At 52.0% G+C, this 16,787-nt stretch overlaps 1 protein-coding gene across 2 annotated transcripts; it reads left to right on the top strand.

The window, feature by feature from the left end:
- Window positions 1–263: 263 nt before the first annotated feature.
- Window positions 264–12,706, top strand: LDB1 (LIM domain binding 1). 2 transcript variants are annotated; one of them, XM_006831280.1, is made up of 11 exons: window positions 264–633; window positions 8,641–8,743; window positions 8,834–8,878; window positions 8,988–9,063; window positions 9,159–9,261; window positions 9,635–9,807; window positions 10,194–10,316; window positions 10,573–10,656; window positions 10,747–10,870; window positions 11,070–11,218; window positions 11,940–12,706. In XM_006831280.1, the coding sequence occupies exons 1-11, from the start codon at window positions 609–611 to the stop codon at window positions 12,168–12,170; spliced, it is 1,236 nt and encodes a 411-aa protein (XP_006831343.1). In that variant the 5' UTR covers window positions 264–608; the 3' UTR covers window positions 12,171–12,706. The 2 variants fall into 2 exon arrangements, with proteins under 2 accessions (XP_006831343.1, XP_006831344.1); XM_006831281.1 differs by lacking the exon at window positions 264–633 and adding an exon at window positions 5,449–5,993.
- Window positions 12,707–16,787: the final 4,081 nt, after the last annotated feature.

Below are 16,787 nucleotides of genomic sequence, written 5' to 3'. Positions count from 1 at the left end.
CGCCTCCTCTCCCTCCTCCTTGCCTCCCCTCTTTGGGGTCTCTGCCTCCGTCTCCTTTTTAAAAAAGCTGCGTCACATGCATGCCGTAGCCTGAATGCTCCCAGCCCGTCGCCGCTCACCGCGCAGCGCACGCACGTCGTCGCTCGCGGCGCGTTCGCTCGGGTCACTTTGACACAGCTCTCCCCTCCCACAAGCTGGGCAATTAGCATATTAATAAAGCCCGGCCCAGCCCGACTAGGGCTGAGAGCGGGTGTCTGAGAGAGCGAGAGGGAAAGGGGGACGAGCGGCAGTGGCAGCAGGGAGGGCGGTGGGAGCGCACAGACACGCACACGCACACGCGCACACACGGACACACACTCTGGGGACGCACACCCGCGCGCACACACGCACAGGCAGCTCGCCTTCCTGCCTGGCTTCCTTCCTGTCTGCTCAACGCCTGACAGGCCCCTCGCTGCAGCCAGGGTCCGCCCGCACCGGACCGAGGCCGGGCCGGGCCGGCGGCAAGGCAGCGGGGGCTGCGGGCGGCGGCAGCGGCTCATGCCCGGCCTGTCCCCGCGCGGGGCGGGCACCGTGACTCGGCTGGGCCCCCAGCGGCGGGCGATGTGAAGATGTCAGTGGGCTGTGCCTGTCCTGGTGAGTGGGGCGTGCAACCGCCCGGTCCCTCCCTAACCCCTCTCTGCGGACCCTCACCCCTTGTTTGGTGAGAACTTGTGTGGGGGCCCATAGATGGCAGTGGGGAGGTGAGGGGCTTTAAGGGTTATGTGGGGCCTCAGCCCAGGGAAGGGTTTCCCACAACTGTGTAAATGCGCAACAGTCCAGAAGCACGGGGAGGGGTGCTGGGGGGTAGCTTATATGTATATGTTGGGGGAGGTTAACTGAGGAGGGGGTTTGGGGGGGGGTTGAAATTCCCAGAATTCCAGGGTATTAGCCAATCAGAAGTGACTCTGGACTTTTGACCCCCCCCTCAGGTCATCATAGAGTTGTGATTGGCTGGTTTGGGTCCCCCCCCCCATCCCCTACTGCTTTTTCTCTCCTACATATCTTATGACCCCACCACCACCAGGACCACCACTCAGTTTCTGAGGACCATTTATTGGGGAAGGGATTGGTTAGGGACCATATTATTTCCTCCTCCCCATTTTTCATGCCTGTTGTCAGGGAAGGTTGGACCTCCCGAGGATAGGAGCTATTCCTAGGGGGATGCCAGATAATTGGGCCCTTGGGTCTGGCATGTTTGCCCTAGTGGGAGGGGGAATGTGGTGACTCCAAGCTGGGAAATGGAATGATGTATGGAGAGTTGGGGAAGCAACCCCTCACCCTAAAATGAGAACTTGGGAGAAGATCCAGGCTCAGATCCCTGCTTTCCCAAAACAAATGGCATCTCCTGCCAGTGTAAGTCTGGATCTGAGCTGTGTCCCAGGATGGGAATAAGAAGTGGGCCGTACCTCACTGCTAGAATATTCACAGAGCATCAGAACACTGTCTAACCCCATTCTTGGCACTTCTGGGTCCTTAAATTATCTGCAAGACCCCTGTACTATCCCAGTCTGGAGTCAACTTTCTCCTGGAAGTTGGGTGTCCTTTAATCTAGCTTCGGTTTTGACTCCAGATACCTGATTTTTTGAAAGCCCCATACCCCACCAATGGACCCTACACACTATCTCCAAGGGAAGTTGCCAGTGTCAAAGCTTCCTTGAAAATCATGTGACCTAGGCTGGGCTGGGCACACACTTAAAGTGCCTGCTTAGGCTGACATTTAGGGGCATGGGGCCCAGAGGGAAGGCTAGTAGAACCTGAGGATCCTGGAATATCCTGGTGTGGAAACCCTTGACTTCTGCTGCAGAGGTTAGGGGAGAGAAGGAGAGGGGAGAACTTGCCAAGTTGGAATCCTGTCTGGTCCCAATATCCCTCCCCTTATGTGCATGCTTTTGTTTATATTTTCTCCATTATAACTGCTCCATGTTGAGTACCCTCCTTGGTTCAGATCTATACATGTTGTAAGGCCACCCCATACTCTGACTCTCCATCACTACATATGAGCACAGCAGAAGCAAAAGCTCTAAACAAGCTACAGAGATAAGTCTTAAATTTCAGATTTTCAGTTCCCACAAATAGTGGTAGGGGTTGTCAGGTTGAAGTTGGGTGGTAGGGTATCACTGAAGTTGGGGCAGAGTGCTTGGGTTCAGTGGGAAGGGGAAGAAAGTTTCCCCCTCAGTTCTTCTGGGAGCAGCACAAGGACAGGAAGAGGACACAGGTTGTGTGTGTGTGTGTATGAGTGTGTGTGTGTGTGTGTGTGTGTGTGTGTGTGTGTATAGGGGATAACTTTAGTCAGTGACTCCAAAGGTATGTTCCTTTTGTGTGTCTGTTGGTTGGCCTGGCTAGGAAGGGGAGGGTAAAAGATGACTAAGAGTGAAGAAGTGTGATAGATTGATGCCACAGAGAATGGATGGAGGTTAGACTTCAAGGAGAACCACATAGGGAGGGACTTGAGAGTGGCCCAGAGGTGGGGAAAGGTAGGAGTTGGGATGGGAGAGGATCAGGCTTACATGGTTGGGTGGGAGCACATTCTTAAACACAAGTGCTTCATGCATGGTAGCATATTAGCAGTTACAAGCCCAAAGACACCCCCCCCCAGTCCCGTTGAGCAGCCTTGGGGTGGGGGCCAAGGCGCCCTGGCAGGCCGCCTGTCTGCTGCCTGCCTGTCTGAGTCTCTCCTTTGTGCTCTGCTGTCTCCCAGCTCCTCCTCCTCCCCCAGCCGGGTAGAGACAGCACATGCCCCACACATGTGACTGAGGGAAGCCAGAGCACACACAGACACACACACATGCACTCTCGGAAACACCACTAGACACACACACAGAGAACTCCCATAGTGCTCTTGGGATGGGACTTTGAACAGCTTCTGGAGCTGAAATGGCTAGGTTCCAGGAGAACCTCTGCTAAGGGGCATCACCACAAGCAGGATGCTGAGGGGGTCAGGGGCCTGTCTGGAGCAGCATGTGGCTCAGAAGGGTTAAGGCAGGGAGGCGTAGGGGGAGGGGAGGAGGCAGCAGTGGTGGCGGCTGGGAGCCAGGAGAGGATGGCAGAGCGCCAGGCCAACGGGAGGCCGGGCACAGACAAAGGAAGAGGGGCAGGCACAGTGGAGGCCTGGGTCAGGGAGCCCCAGGGGCCTGGGCAGGGGACAGTGCTGGTAGCTCATTTTGGAGACTGGGGGCTTGAAGGCCACTGCCTTCAATTTCTCACTTCAAGGAGGGGTACTCTCCCTCTGCTCTCTCATCACCTTTATCATTCTTTGTTGCTTCCAGCTCCTCTTCCCAATTTTAGGACCTCCTGACTTTTTTTTTTTTTTTTTGATGTAGACATTCTCTGCTCCCATGCAACTGGGAATTTGGTCAGGACTGAGAGAGGACCAGACTTCCTGGAGAAGGGAAATGAGGGAGCCTGTTTTAAATGATGTGCTTGTCTTATGAACCCTTCCACTCTAAATTTTAAGAGACAGGGGGAGCAGAAGCCAGAACACACACCCATCCCCTCCCACCCCCAACGTGGACAGTCATTTGAGGCCTGCAGTGGCCTTCCCTTAGAGGGGGAAGGAAGTCGGAATGGTTGCAGAGACCCAGGACTGAGTTTGTATGGAGCCCAGGGTTCTAGCTTCAGGTTCGTCTGTCTCACTGAGATCTCACTGTGATCTGTTCATGTTGGGATAATCCTTGGCCCAGTGTGCTCTTGAGTAACTGTATGTGTAAGTAGTAGAAAAGTTTAAGTAATACTATGAAACAAATAGAGGTTGTTCTCTCCGTGGAGGAGGAGTACTGTTATCCTCCAGTTGTACTATAAGTTTCAGTCAGTGGACATATCCAAGTCCTGGTGGTAGGAAGTATGTTGCAGGGTCTGGCTGAATGTCCTCTATTTCTCAATCTATTTAGGGAGGCTGTGTATAATATGGCCAGGCTGTGATGGGAAGTGTGTAGGTTTCAGGGAAGGTGGTTTATGGGGATCAGTTGCTGTGTAACAATGGTTGGGCTATGTATGTGTATGTGATAGTCTGTTTCTGCCTCAGGGGAGTGTAACACATTTTGGTGTGTGTATTTGAGTTAGGATGCCCACGTGTTGTAGGTCTCAGTATATATGAAAGCCAGAGTCTAACATGTGTGCATGTCCTGGGTTTGTGTATATTTAGAATTAAATGTATTACAGGTCAAAGTGTATCAGGTACAGTGAAAATACGATGTGTTATTTATGTGCCGAGGAAGATGTTTAGAGCCAGGTGCCATATTGAACTGTCAACTGGTGTGTATGTCAAGAGAAATCTTGTCCTTGGGGCCATATGTGAATATGGTGGAGGGAGAAAGGAGGGAGTACAAATTGCAAAGTAGAAGGTGATCTTGCTCCCCACCCACCCAACTTGTTTGTGTGTGTGCATGCCTTCCATTCCTATCCCCTTTCAGTGCAGGTTGTAAGGTCTGGATCACTACCCAAATTTTAGAAACACCTCTTACTTTAAGATGCCCCATTACGTTGGAGAACAGGCTCTACTCTACTAACCACATACCTTTTCCTCCCAGGGTGTGTGTGGGGAAATTCTGCAGCAGAGTGGACCCCTCTGGGACTCTCAGATGGGTACTGGCACATTTGCTTTTCCAAACTCTTTCTCTGCTACCTACCTGTCTGTGGGTTAGACATTGGACTGTTGACTGCAAATTCAAGCCCACTAGCAGATTTGCAGGGGAAAGATAAGTCTGTTTGCTTCCGTGAAGATTTACAGTCTCAGAAAACCTATATAGGGTCACTGTGCGTAGGAATGGACTCCATGCCAGTGTGTTTGGTTTTGGTTTGAGGAGACCAGGGCTTCCTATTAAGTGAGATCTAGCTTAAGGCATGGGGCCTGGGAAACCTGGAGTGTCCCCCCACCTTCCAATCTGTTTATTAGCTGAAGTTAGAATGTGTCTCTGCCAGAAATAACCCCCTATAACTTAACCCCAGCTGCTCTGGGATCTCACCAGGGTGGCAGCCCAGGCCATCTGAAGGATCCCAGAGTTGAGAGAGAAAGGTTTGGGGGACAATATGAATATATTGGGGGTTTGCAGAAAGGAGTGCACACTCTTCCATCACTGCCTGTGGCTTTGGCTCTCCAGAACCCTATGCCTAAAGCAGGCAGAGGAGATGCATTTCAAGCGTGGCCTCCCCAGGCCTCTCCTTCATCCAGGTCTCTGCCCGCCCTATCTGGTCGGCCTGGATCTCTCTGGCTCTGTCTCTCCCAGTCTCTGTCTCTCTTTTGTTTTTCTCAGCAGTCCCTCCCTCCCGGCCTCCCTCCCCTTTCGCTCCTTCTTCCTCTTTCTCGTAGGGAGGGGGCGGGGCCGGCGGGAGCTGCTCCACCCTCCGCCCGCCCTGGGGCCTCATTCTGAGAGAGACTCGGAGAGCGAGAGCGAGCAAGCGAACGAGCTGGCGGGGAGGGAGAGAAAAGGAGACAAGGAAGGGAGCCGGCGGGCGCTGTGTGTGTGAGACTCTGCGTGTGAGTGTGAGTGCGGGCCTTGCCTCTCCTGGTGGCCTCGCAGAGGAGCCCAGGAGCCAGGGAGCCTGGGGAGGGAGGGCGGACTGCTCGGAGGCAGAGGCTGCTGGAGGCGGCGGCGGGAGAGCCGAGGAGGAGGAGAGAGGAAAGAGCGGAGCAGCCATTGTTGAGGGAAACCTTGCAAACAAAGAAGACTCCGGACTCCCCGCGGCCCCCCGCCCCCCCGGCCAGCCCCCCGGCCCTCAGCCCCCGGCCCAGTGGCCATTGTAACTTTCCCCCGGGGCTGTGGCCGCCGAGGGGCGGGCCGCGGCAGTGTGTGCGAGTCTTTGTGCGGCCGGTGGAGTGGAGCTCCCAGCCAGGCCTGCCTGTCCCACTCGGGACATGAGCGGCTGAAGTTGGGCCCTCCCAAGTCCTCGTCCTTGCCAGGGCCCCTCTGGCCTATCAGTGCGCCCCGCACCTCTCGGGGCCCCCTCAGTTCTCTCAGGTAAGTTGGGGATGGGTGGAAGGTCCTCAGTCTGTCCCAGGCCTGGTGAGCTGGCTAAGGGGAGAGCTGTTCTGGCCCAGAGAGGTGGGGGCACCCAGGCCTGCTGATCTATGGTCAGCCCCAAAAGAAGGGGGCCAGCTCGCAGTTCAGGCTGGTTACCATGGAAATGCCCAACTGGAGGTGCAGGATATGGCTTTCATCCTGAGAAAACTTTCCTAGTTCTGGACTTGTCTTCTCTGCTGCTTCCTAAAGGTTCCTAGGATGGGAACCAGACCTGTCTGATTCCAAAGCTGATGACACCTCTCCTTCCACCCCCAGCCCCTACTTTGCTCCCTCTCCCATTTATACGGGGGACAGGCAGCAACAGGGACAGATGGTCTGGGTGATGTTCCCTCCCCTTCCTGCTCCCTAGCCTTTGCGTTGCCGGGACTGGGAGGTGCTTTGACTCTGGAGAGATGCTGAGTTTGTTGGTGTCCATTCACTGGAGGTGTAAATAGAGGTCCCAGAACGTTGGGCTTTTAGCTTATCAGAATTATTACCCAGGCCCAAGCGAGAGAAACTGAGGTCCTAGGACTTTTTTTCAGAATTGAAGAGGAACCCAGATCCCCTTTTTGTCTTCTCTTTAACATCTTGAGCTGATACATTTCTTTTCATGTCCTGAAACTGAAGGGACAAGGACAGTTATGGTTTTGGGAACAAGGTGGTCTAGTTATGGGATGAGGGCCAGGTCTGGTAGTCTACTCTTGGTTCATTGCCCAGGCCTGTGTGAGCTTTGGCTTCCTGTCTGGAGTGGGGTTTGGGGATAAGGTGGAGACGATTTCTTTCCTGAAGACACCTTTTCAGTCCATACTGGTATGTGAGGGCTGTGTGTGCTGTGCTCTGCTATGCTGATGCATGTGGTTGGGGCCTGTGAGAGTGCATATGTGGGGTGAGGGCTTATTGCCGGCACCCTGATCCTGCCCGGGGCTGCTGGGTTCCAGCCTTGGTAGGCATGTTAGGACGAGCTGAGGTGGAAGCCTGCTAGGCAGGATGAGGCACACACGTGTACAGGTACACACAAGCTGGTTCTTGGCACCTTCAGGGACTGTGCTGTATGAGCTCCTGTGGGACCCTCCTTTTGCCCACATTATAAGGAATAGGCCCTGGGGGGAGAATTAAATGACACATGTTGGCACAAGGTCTTCCTTTGTCTCTTCCCCCCCCCAAAAAAAACAACAAAATAGATACACCTGGTAAAGGTACTCTGCCAGTGCAAGCAGATACAGCTGGGTTAGAACCTGTGAGGGTGTGCCTCAGTTTCACCCTGCTGTCTGGTTGTGGTGGTGGTGGTGGTGTTAAGTGCCTTCAAATTGGCTCCAACCCATAGCAACACTGTATAGGGTTTCCGAGGCTGTAAATCTTTACAGGAGCAGAAAGCCAGCCTCATTTTTTTCCCACGGAACTGCTGATAGTTTTGAACTGCTGACCTTGAGGTTAGCAGCCCAACTTGTAACCACTACGCTACCAGAGCTCCTCCTGTCTGGTGAGGAGGCGAGAAATGGAATTGTGGAGGTTCGTGGCTTATACCCAACACTAAATATAATACTTCTTTCATTCAGGGAATGTGGTACACCTGGAATTGTGTGTCACTGATCTGGGGGGAAGTAGGGGCACGTGCACACACACTGACACACAGAGGCAGAGATCTCTGTCCATTTAGGCCTTGCCTACTAGACTGGGCTTCCCACTATATCATCCTCACCTCACCACTGAGACGCCATCCCAGGCCTCCAATTTTCCATTTGTGAATGGTGGGATCCAGGAGAGGCAAATCCCTCTGCACGTCTCAGAATCTGAGAAAGGGTTGATTCTGGTTTGGAGACAAACCCTACCCATGGTGGGTGTGGGGGAGGGGGCTAGGCGCGATAAGAGAGTGGCAGTTGGTAGGAAAAGCAGAAAGCCCAACTGGTTATCTGGGGGGCGGCACCCAACAGCACCCACCCCCCTTTATCTTTCTGTCCCCTGCCCTTATGAGACTCTGAGGATGGAGGAGGGGCAAATAATTGACAACCCCCCCCTTCCTTCCCTCAAACTTGGTCTCTAGAGGAAGGTAGAGGTGTGGGATGGTAGAAATGGTCCAGGATATGGGGATCAAAAGATCTAGGCTCAAGTCCTAGTTCTTCTGGCTCCCAACTCTGTGATCTTGGCAACTCTCTTTGAGTCCTCAGCTGCCCATCTCTAAAATAGGAGTAAAATTACAGGCCACCCTGTGACCTCACAAAGTTGTGTTGATTGAACAAAATATAGAGATAAAAAGAGTTTATCAAAATGAGATTTTAATGTGTGGATAATATTTATTCTCTTGTGATATCTTCTTCCTAGCTTAATTTCCTCTTATATCCAGGAGTCAGCCATATGAAGCAAGGGACTTGGGTGCAGACTGAGATCAGGGCTGATACTCCAAGTTTGTTAATAAAACAAGATTGGAACCAGATTTAGAAGCAGTGAATAGGTGTTTCCTAGACTTGCTTCCCCCCTGATCTCACCGTCTCCTATTATAATCTGGCCTGGGAACTCTAAGACTAGTTGCTGTCCACATGGGCTCATAGGCTTCCAAAAGATGTCCTGAAAGGGGCTCAGGGTAGTCCTTTCTTCCTTTCTCTTTTAGGTTGTTCCTCAAAGTCATTCAAGCTGTACTCGCCGAAGGAGCCCCCGAACGGCAACGCCTTCCCCCCCTTCCATCCTGGCACCATGCTGGATCGGGATGTGGGGTGAGTCATTTGCCCACTTCCCAGCTCTTCTCCAGACAGGATCCTGTCTGGAAGGGGAGGGAATAATCCCCCGAAATTCCTGTCTTGCAGCCCAACTCCCATGTACCCACCTACGTACCTGGAGCCTGGGATTGGGTAAGTAGAATCCAGTAGAGAGGGAAGTGCTCTGCTTTCCATTACAGGGTTGGGGGTCAAATGTGGAGACATTACTCCTACTGACTTCTTCATCTTTCATTCCCCACAGGAGGCATACGCCTTATGGCAACCAAACTGACTATAGAATATTTGAGCTTAACAAACGGCTTCAGAACTGGACAGAGGTATGGTCGAAGGAAAAGGGGCTGGCAGGAGAGGGCCATCTGGGTACCCTTGTGGAGTGTTCTGTGATAGACATATTCCACCCTGTGATCCTTAGGAGTGTGACAATCTCTGGTGGGATGCTTTCACGACTGAATTCTTTGAGGATGATGCCATGTTAACCATCACTTTCTGCTTGGAGGATGGACCAAAGAGATATAGTGAGTGGCCTCTGGATGTCCCTTGTGGGCCTGGGGGTCTTGCCAGTCCAGCTGTAAGAGTACATACTTCCTGTATACTTCAAGGTCTGGTGTTGGTGGTTGTGTGCTGTGGAGTCGGTTCTGACTCATAGTGACCCTGTGTAGGGTTTTGAGGCTGTAAATCTTTACGGGAGCAGAAAGCCTCATCTTTTCCTCACGGAACGACTGGTAGTTTTGAACTGTTGAACTTGATGTTATCAGCCTGACTTGTAACCACTACGCTAGCAGTGGTCTAGTTATGGGTAAATTGTCTGGGGAATCTGTTTTCAGGGGAGGTGTCTCTCTATCCCTTCAGAGGTCCTCCTGTCCTAAAGAATTTGTCCTATTTCTATAGCCATTGGCCGGACCCTGATCCCACGCTACTTCCGCAGCATCTTTGAGGGGGGTGCCACAGAGCTGTACTATGTGCTTAAGCACCCCAAGGAGGCATTCCACAGCAACTTTGTATCCCTCGACTGTGACCAGGGCAGCATGGTGACCCAGCACGGAAAACCCATGTTCACCCAGGTCAGCAGCGCAGCTAGAGGTGGGCGAGTAAGGCACCTGGGCTTGCTGCCCCTCCTCTCTCTCAGAATGTACTCACAGCTGTTTCACCTAGTTTTCTGGGCATCAGTTACACCAGCCCTCATAGAGCTTATAAAAGATGGGTGTGTCATTAGCTGCATGAGAGAAGACAGGATCTGTTAACATTTTGATGTATGTGTGAATAAGGGCCAGAGTTGTGACAGATATATGGGGGATGGGGGGTGCTGTGACAGTTATGTACTCGTACACATGTGCAGCTGGTGGCAGTAGTGTGTGTAGTAGAAACATTATGAACAAATGGGGGATTGCACCAGGGATACTTTCAGGTATGTGGGGAGGGAGCAGTGCTGTGACAAACCTGTCCTCAGGTGTGTGTCGAGGGCCGGTTGTACCTGGAATTCATGTTTGATGACATGATGCGGATAAAGACGTGGCACTTCAGCATCCGGCAACACCGAGAGCTCATCCCTCGTAGCATCCTTGCCATGCATGTGAGTGTGAGCCAGGACCCAAGGTGCAAGGGTGAGGGCAGATAGCAGACAGGGTGGGGCAAGGTCTGTCATTTCCTGACTGTAACCATAAACAAATGGGTAGGGGCTCTTTCTCTCATCTGACAAGTGGGTTTTATAATAGCCCCTACCCCTGTTCTCTCTCAGGAGCATCAGTGCGCTCAGATGAAAGAGCAGGTGAGCAGATGCATCCCTGGTGCCAGTATTCTTGTCTTTCTCCCTCCCCCAACCCCCCCAGGCCCAGGACCCCCAGATGCTGGATCAGCTCTCCAAAAACATCACCCGGTGTGGGCTGTCCAATTCCACTCTTAACTACCTCCGAGTAAGTTTGATTATCCATCTCTGCCCCACTCCTAACTGGTCTCAGCTCCATGTCTCTGCCTGACAGACCACCTTATGTTCTACTCCCCAGCTCTGTGTGATACTTGAGCCCATGCAGGAGCTCATGTCCCGCCACAAGACCTACAGCCTCAGCCCCCGCGACTGCCTCAAGACCTGCCTTTTCCAGAAGTGGCAGCGCATGGTAGCACCCCCAGGTAAGTGCCTTGTACCTGTACCTGCTCTTCCCAGGATCTGATACTGCTCCCCAAAGTTGTAGCTTCATTTCTTCATGAAGCTCTCCCTGCCCCCCATTCTGCAGTATTGGGGTCAGGGTAGACTCTCCCTCCTTAGGAGTCAGAATCAGGTCTTGGGAGCCAGGCCCTCTCCCACCTGAATCTCCTTTCCTTGGTGTAGCGGAGCCCGCACGGCAACAGCCTAGCAAAAGGCGGAAACGGAAGATGTCAGGGGGAAGCACCATGAGTTCAGGGGGTGGCAACACCAACAACAGTAACAGCAAGAAGAAGAGCCCAGCCAGCACCTTCGCCCTCTCCAGCCAGGTACCTGTAAGCATCTCGGCTTTCTTCTCTCTTCTGGGCTGCCCTACCATTGACCCTTGACCCCTGCCCCAGCCTGAGCTCACTAACATGCATAGGAAAGTAAAGACGGTTTTTCATACTGTTTCTGTCAGTAGAGGCTGACTTCTGTCACTGATGAGAGTCCTTGTCAGTCACATGTGTGCTTGTGGTCACACAGACTTAGGTATAGGAACATAGGACATAAAGGGACAAAGGACAGTGACCTCCATGAGAACTCACAGATGTTCAGGACAGACAGGAGGAACACAAGCCATCAGAGGCACGTACACTCATACTGATATAGGAACACAGACTTGAATGATCTAAGACACGTACACGGCACATGTCCACACCATCCCTACCTATGTTTTTGATCTCTCTCTCTCTCTCTCTCTTACCTGTGGACAGAAGTTTAGGAACCCCTTAATCTTTTTTTAAGGAGACAGGCTGGGGAGCTAGGGAAGTGGATTGCCTTTGCCCACAATCTAGTTGAACATGGGCTAGAGGCTGTGAGGCTCTGGAGGCCTTCATTGGAAAGGACTCCAGGAGCTGAGGGTATTGGAGGGGCTGGGATTTAAAACGTGGGAGTGAGTAGAGGGTGGAGGGTGTTGAGTTTTTGGGCCGGGTATCGGGGTTCTTGGGGTGTCTACCGCCCTGGGCTGGGCGAGCCCCTGCCCCGATTATGTTTGGGGACCTCCGCCACTCTCAGGATGTGATGGTGGTGGGGGAGCCCACCCTGATGGGCGGGGAGTTCGGGGACGAGGACGAGAGGCTCATCACCCGGCTGGAGAACACCCAGTTCGATGCGGCCAACGGCATTGACGACGAGGACAGCTTTAACAACTCCCCTGCACTGGGCGCCAACAGCCCCTGGAACAGCAAGCCTCCTTCCAGCCAGGAAAGCAAATCGGAGAACCCCACATCACAGGCCTCCCAGTAAAGGCCCTGCCATGGCCACCCAGCATTCTGCCTGCCTGCCCTATCCCCTGAAGCCCCAGGGAGCAAAAGACAGAATGAAGAAACTGAGCATCTAAAATGGGCAGCTTCCATTCACCCACTTCAGGGAGGAACGGGACTCACTAGGGGCAGGTGCCAAGATGTGTTTCCCAGTGGCCCTGGACTGGGCCTGCCCTCTGCAGAGCCTTTTTGGGGAAGGGGGAACTCTTGTGGATGTCCACGTAGATCCTGACCTCCAGAAAAAAATAAATGTCCTGATCACCCCCTGGGGCATTTGCCTCCACCCTCACTGGGTTCCCCATCCCCTTGACTTCACTTGCTTCAAGCTGAGGGTGGGATTGTATACAACAACAGCCTTTAGGGACTTAAAAATTTCAGGGCTTGGCTGAATGCCCCTACCCCTCCTTCCAGGTGGCTGGTAGAAGGGTAAAGCTCTGGACTCCTCCTCCCTTCTGCTACCTATCCTAGCTCTGAGTTTTTAAAAAAAAAAAAAAAAAAGTAATATTAAAAATGTAAGTTTTTAAAAAGAAGAAAATCATCATGTCCCCCGCTCCCCTTTACTGAAAGTCCAGCTACCTCCCACGCCTGGCAGATAGAGCCTGGGGCCCAGGTGGGGGCAGGGGGCTATGCATACCATTTTATACAGTTTAAGAGCTTCAGACCAAGGAGACAATTTGCCATCTCTCTTCCCTCTTCCTCTTGGATGACAAGTAAGGGGAAGGCCTGCCATGGGGAAGGGGAGGTCATTGATGGCCACATCTGCCCATCTTTATGACAACCCTGCATCGTCTTCTCTGTCCCTTCATCCTCCTGGACTCTGGCCGGCCTGCCCTCCTAGTGCTTGTGATTCCCATGATCCCCAACCTTAAACCATGCCCCTCCCAAGGTGTCTTTATTCTTTACAAGCCCTCCACTAGAGCAGCTATCTGGGTTGGGGGAGGGGAAGCTTATCCCTTAAGGAGCTTGGATGGAAGGAAACAACCTTGTTCATTGCTGTGTTTTTTGTTTTGTCTCAGTTGGGTGGGCATGGACTGGGGAGAGCTTCATCCACTCTCTGAATACCCTTTCCCTCAGGCCTCCACTGCTTATCTAGTGCTGGCTACCTTTCCCTCCATAGAGAAGGGAATACTGAGGGTGTCCAGCTCTAAGCCTACCCCAGGGGAAACAGGCGACCATCCACCCAGCTGAGTCTCCCTAAGCCCCCTCCCCCTCCTTCCTTATAGAAGGTAGGAGGCAGCCAGGCTCCTCAGTTCCATCTCACAGATGGAGATGCGTCCCAGGGTGAGGCCAAGAGCAGGGTCCCATGAGTATAGTCCCAGCTCTGTGGCTTTGCTGCCTTTTTCCCCATGGCCAGTCCTAGAAGTTAGCATTACCTCTCACCCCACTCCTTCCTCTGGTTTCTGGGGTCTCCCACCCCCAGTTCCCTCTACTCCAGCTGCCACTATTAGAAGGGTATTGTGTCAGGAGCTGAGGGGATAGGTGGGGAACATGGATGTCCCATCCCAACTGTAATGCCTTTTTTTTTTGTGGGTGGGGGGGCCATTTGAGTCATGTATGGTACCAGTCAATAAAGAGAGTTTTCGGTTTGAGAGTGTCCTGGTTGGTCATTGATCCCCAGTAATGACTTAGTTCAAATTAATCTTTCCCACTTCCTTCCTGCCAGGGCCCTAAGACCTAAGGAAAGGTTATGAATTTCCCTTCATGCTCTTCTCATTTTCTCTGACTAATACGGTGTTTCTCCTCTGATTTACTTCTCCTTCACCCCTGACCGTAAAGCATGCCTCTGTCACCCTGGGAAACTTACCCCTTAGAATCCTGCCCCCTGGTTCTTCCCCCCCTAACTGCCATGGAGTTGCCAGCCAGAAGTGACCCCTTGAGGCCAGGTTCCTGGCATAGACAGGTCTAGATTAGGTGGCCTGTGTGAGAAGAGGTCCTGTGCAGACAGGCTTAGGTTGAAGGAGCTTTGGACAGTTAGAATGCCTGTGAGACTCAAGTATTGTCAGTGAAGTTCCTACCTGACCCAACCCTGTCTGCCAGCTGGCCTAACTAAACTAGTCGTCCCCTGTTGGTAACTTCTTCCTGGGTGGAGATTAAGAGAAAACGTCTCCTTGCTGAGTTTGGGTGTGGGAACTGGAGGGAGGAGGATAGGGAATGCCTAGTGCTGGTGCTAAGGGCACCCTGGAACTCCATAGGAAGATGGAAGTCTAGAACAGTTAGAGCTACTCCCAAACTCCATAGAACTTGGAAGTCTAGAACAGTTAGAGCTACTCTCAAACTCCATAGGAAGATGGAAGTCTAGAATAGTTAGAGCTGCTCTCAGTGACTCGTGGGACATATTTATGGCAGTAGAACTACCCCATAGAGTTTCCCCAAACTGTCATCTTTATGAGAGTATATTGCCAGGTCTTTGCTGCAGAGCTACTGGTGGGTTCAAACTGCCAACTTTGATTTAGCAGCTGAATGCGTAACCATTGTGCCACTAGAATTCTTACAACAGTTACTAGGAGGAGGACTAGGACACCTTTCAGACTCCTCCAGATAGTCTTCCATTATCAAAGAAGATTAACAAGACAGGAAGACCCTTCTGTGGGTTGGAGAAGGAATCTTAGTACCCACCAAGCCTCTTTCCCAGTCTCCCTCATTTTCATTCCAGGCAGGGGAAACTATGGTCTCAGACTATGAAACTATTCCTCCTCTCCCCCCTCCCAAGAGTCAGTCCCTGCCTCCACCCCTGCTAGCAGGAAGAAACAGGAAGTGAGAGTCACACAGCCCACCTTACACACACACACATACACACACACACACACACACACACACACACCAATCCAGACCTTGGCCCTGCCCTGCTAAAGCATAGCTCAGCCCCAGGATCTCAAGGCCTAATTGGCTTCCCCAGTCATCTGCATACCTGACCAAACGATACTGACCAACTAACTGCTGTCACCAAGTCACCCTGTGAATGCCAGGTAACAACTGCAGTGGGATTGTGTCTGGCTTTGATGTATATATTGACCTTTGTGCTTGAGTGTGCTAGTAGTGTATATGTATGTAAGTGACTGCTGTGCTGGGAGGGGGCATGTATCTGTGCATGTCAGGGAATATATACATGTGAGTCCATATGGAGGCATATTGTTGTTATGTGCCGTGGAGTTGGTTCTGACTCATAGCGACCCTGCACAGGGTTTCCGAGGCTGTTAATCTTTACGGGAGCAGAACGCCTCATCTTTCTCCCATGGAGCAGCTGGTAGTTTCAAACTGCTGACCTTGTGGTTCACAGCCCAATTCATAACCACTACGCTACCAGAGCTCCTTATAGAGGCATATAGATGCATATATTTTAGGTATGTATCTGCTGGTGAATTCATTCCTTCACCTAATATACATCTAGCCTCTGTGCCAGCCACAATTCTAGGTGCTAGGAGTACTGTGTTGAACAAGACAGAGAAAGGTGTAATTGCTGTGTGTGAGTGGGAGGGTATGTTACATGGCTTAGCAGTGGATTATGGAGCTGCAGGAGGCAGTGGTTGTGTGACTGGGTTGGGCATTTGCTGGTTAACATCCCGTGTGTGTGTTTTAGGGGAGAGGGTCAAGAGACCCAGAGAATCCCTGCTCTGCTTGGAATGTACTATTTGAACTTGGGAAATGTGATGGCCTGGGAGTTCCTCTGGAGTCCCACATCTGACTCTTCCCCGTTTGCTTCCAGCTGCCTCTCTGGATAAGGAAGCCCTTCCTAAAAAGGGGTTTCTGGAGTCAGGGAAAGAGCAAGGTCCTCTAAAAACCCCCAGGTCCTATTTCTAGGTACAGATGTGGACCCAACTCCAGACCCCAGCAGGTACTTGTCTCAGGCAGGGCCTCATTGAAAAGGGATGGGGTCCTCCACCATACACTGTGGGCCCTCTTGAACCTTGTGCAGTCCTGTGGTTGTGAGCCATTGAGTCTATTTCAACTCGCAGTGCTCCTATATAACCGAGTAGAACTGCTTGGTTGGGTTTCCTCGCTATAAGCACTATGAGGACAGATTGACAGGTCTTTTCTCCCGTGGAATGACTGGTGGGCTGAAGTCACTGGTCTTTAAATTAGCAATCAAGCAGAAGTGCCTAACCAATGCACCATCAGGGCTTCCCAAGAAGAACCTCAGCCTAATCCCAAATCATCCCTATCCCCAGACCTCCAGTTCAGTCCAACCCTAGCTCCTTTCCTATGTTTCTTGACCTAATCCTATCCATCCTGACCTCCAACCGCAGGAAATAACTCCTAATTTTCCCAGCCTGGCCCTTAACTCCTTCTCTAAGACCCCTGGCCTAGTTCAGGAGAATCTCTGGCCCTCTTAGCCCGGTCCAGCCTGATCCATAGTCCCCCAAAAGCGGGATCCCAGCACAGCCAGCCCAGTTCAGTTTATTTTGATCTTAAATTCCTTTCCCAAAGGGGAAAATCTCTTAAGCAGCCCTCTCAGAACCTCCCTTCTTCCTTTTTCAACAAAGTAAGACCTTATCAGGATTTGTAGTAGAGGTGTTTATAAGGAGAAAGTTAGCTACAAGAGGTCAATAAGGTCAGGAGATGCTGAGGGAGGTCCATATGCATTCTTGGATGGCTAAAAGGA

This window comes from Chrysochloris asiatica, unplaced genomic scaffold, assembly GCF_000296735.1.
Source record: "Chrysochloris asiatica unplaced genomic scaffold, ChrAsi1.0 scaffold00003, whole genome shotgun sequence".
Lineage (NCBI taxonomy): Eukaryota > Metazoa > Chordata > Mammalia > Afrosoricida > Chrysochloridae > Chrysochloris > Chrysochloris asiatica.
This window is presented reverse-complemented; position numbering and strand designations above follow the sequence as displayed.

What these genes read in the sequence shown, in the direction of transcription:
- LDB1 (XM_006831280.1), top strand. Translation starts at nt 609, where the DNA reads ATGTCAGTGGGCTGTGCCTGTCCTG. An exon ending in GGCTTCAGAACTGGACAGAG is followed by an intron (nt 9,064 to 9,158) that starts GTATGGTCGAAG and finishes TGTGATCCTTAG; the next exon opens with GAGTGTGACAATCTCTGGTG. An exon ending in GAAAACCCATGTTCACCCAG is followed by an intron (nt 9,808 to 10,193) that starts GTCAGCAGCGCA and finishes ACCTGTCCTCAG; the next exon opens with GTGTGTGTCGAGGGCCGGTT.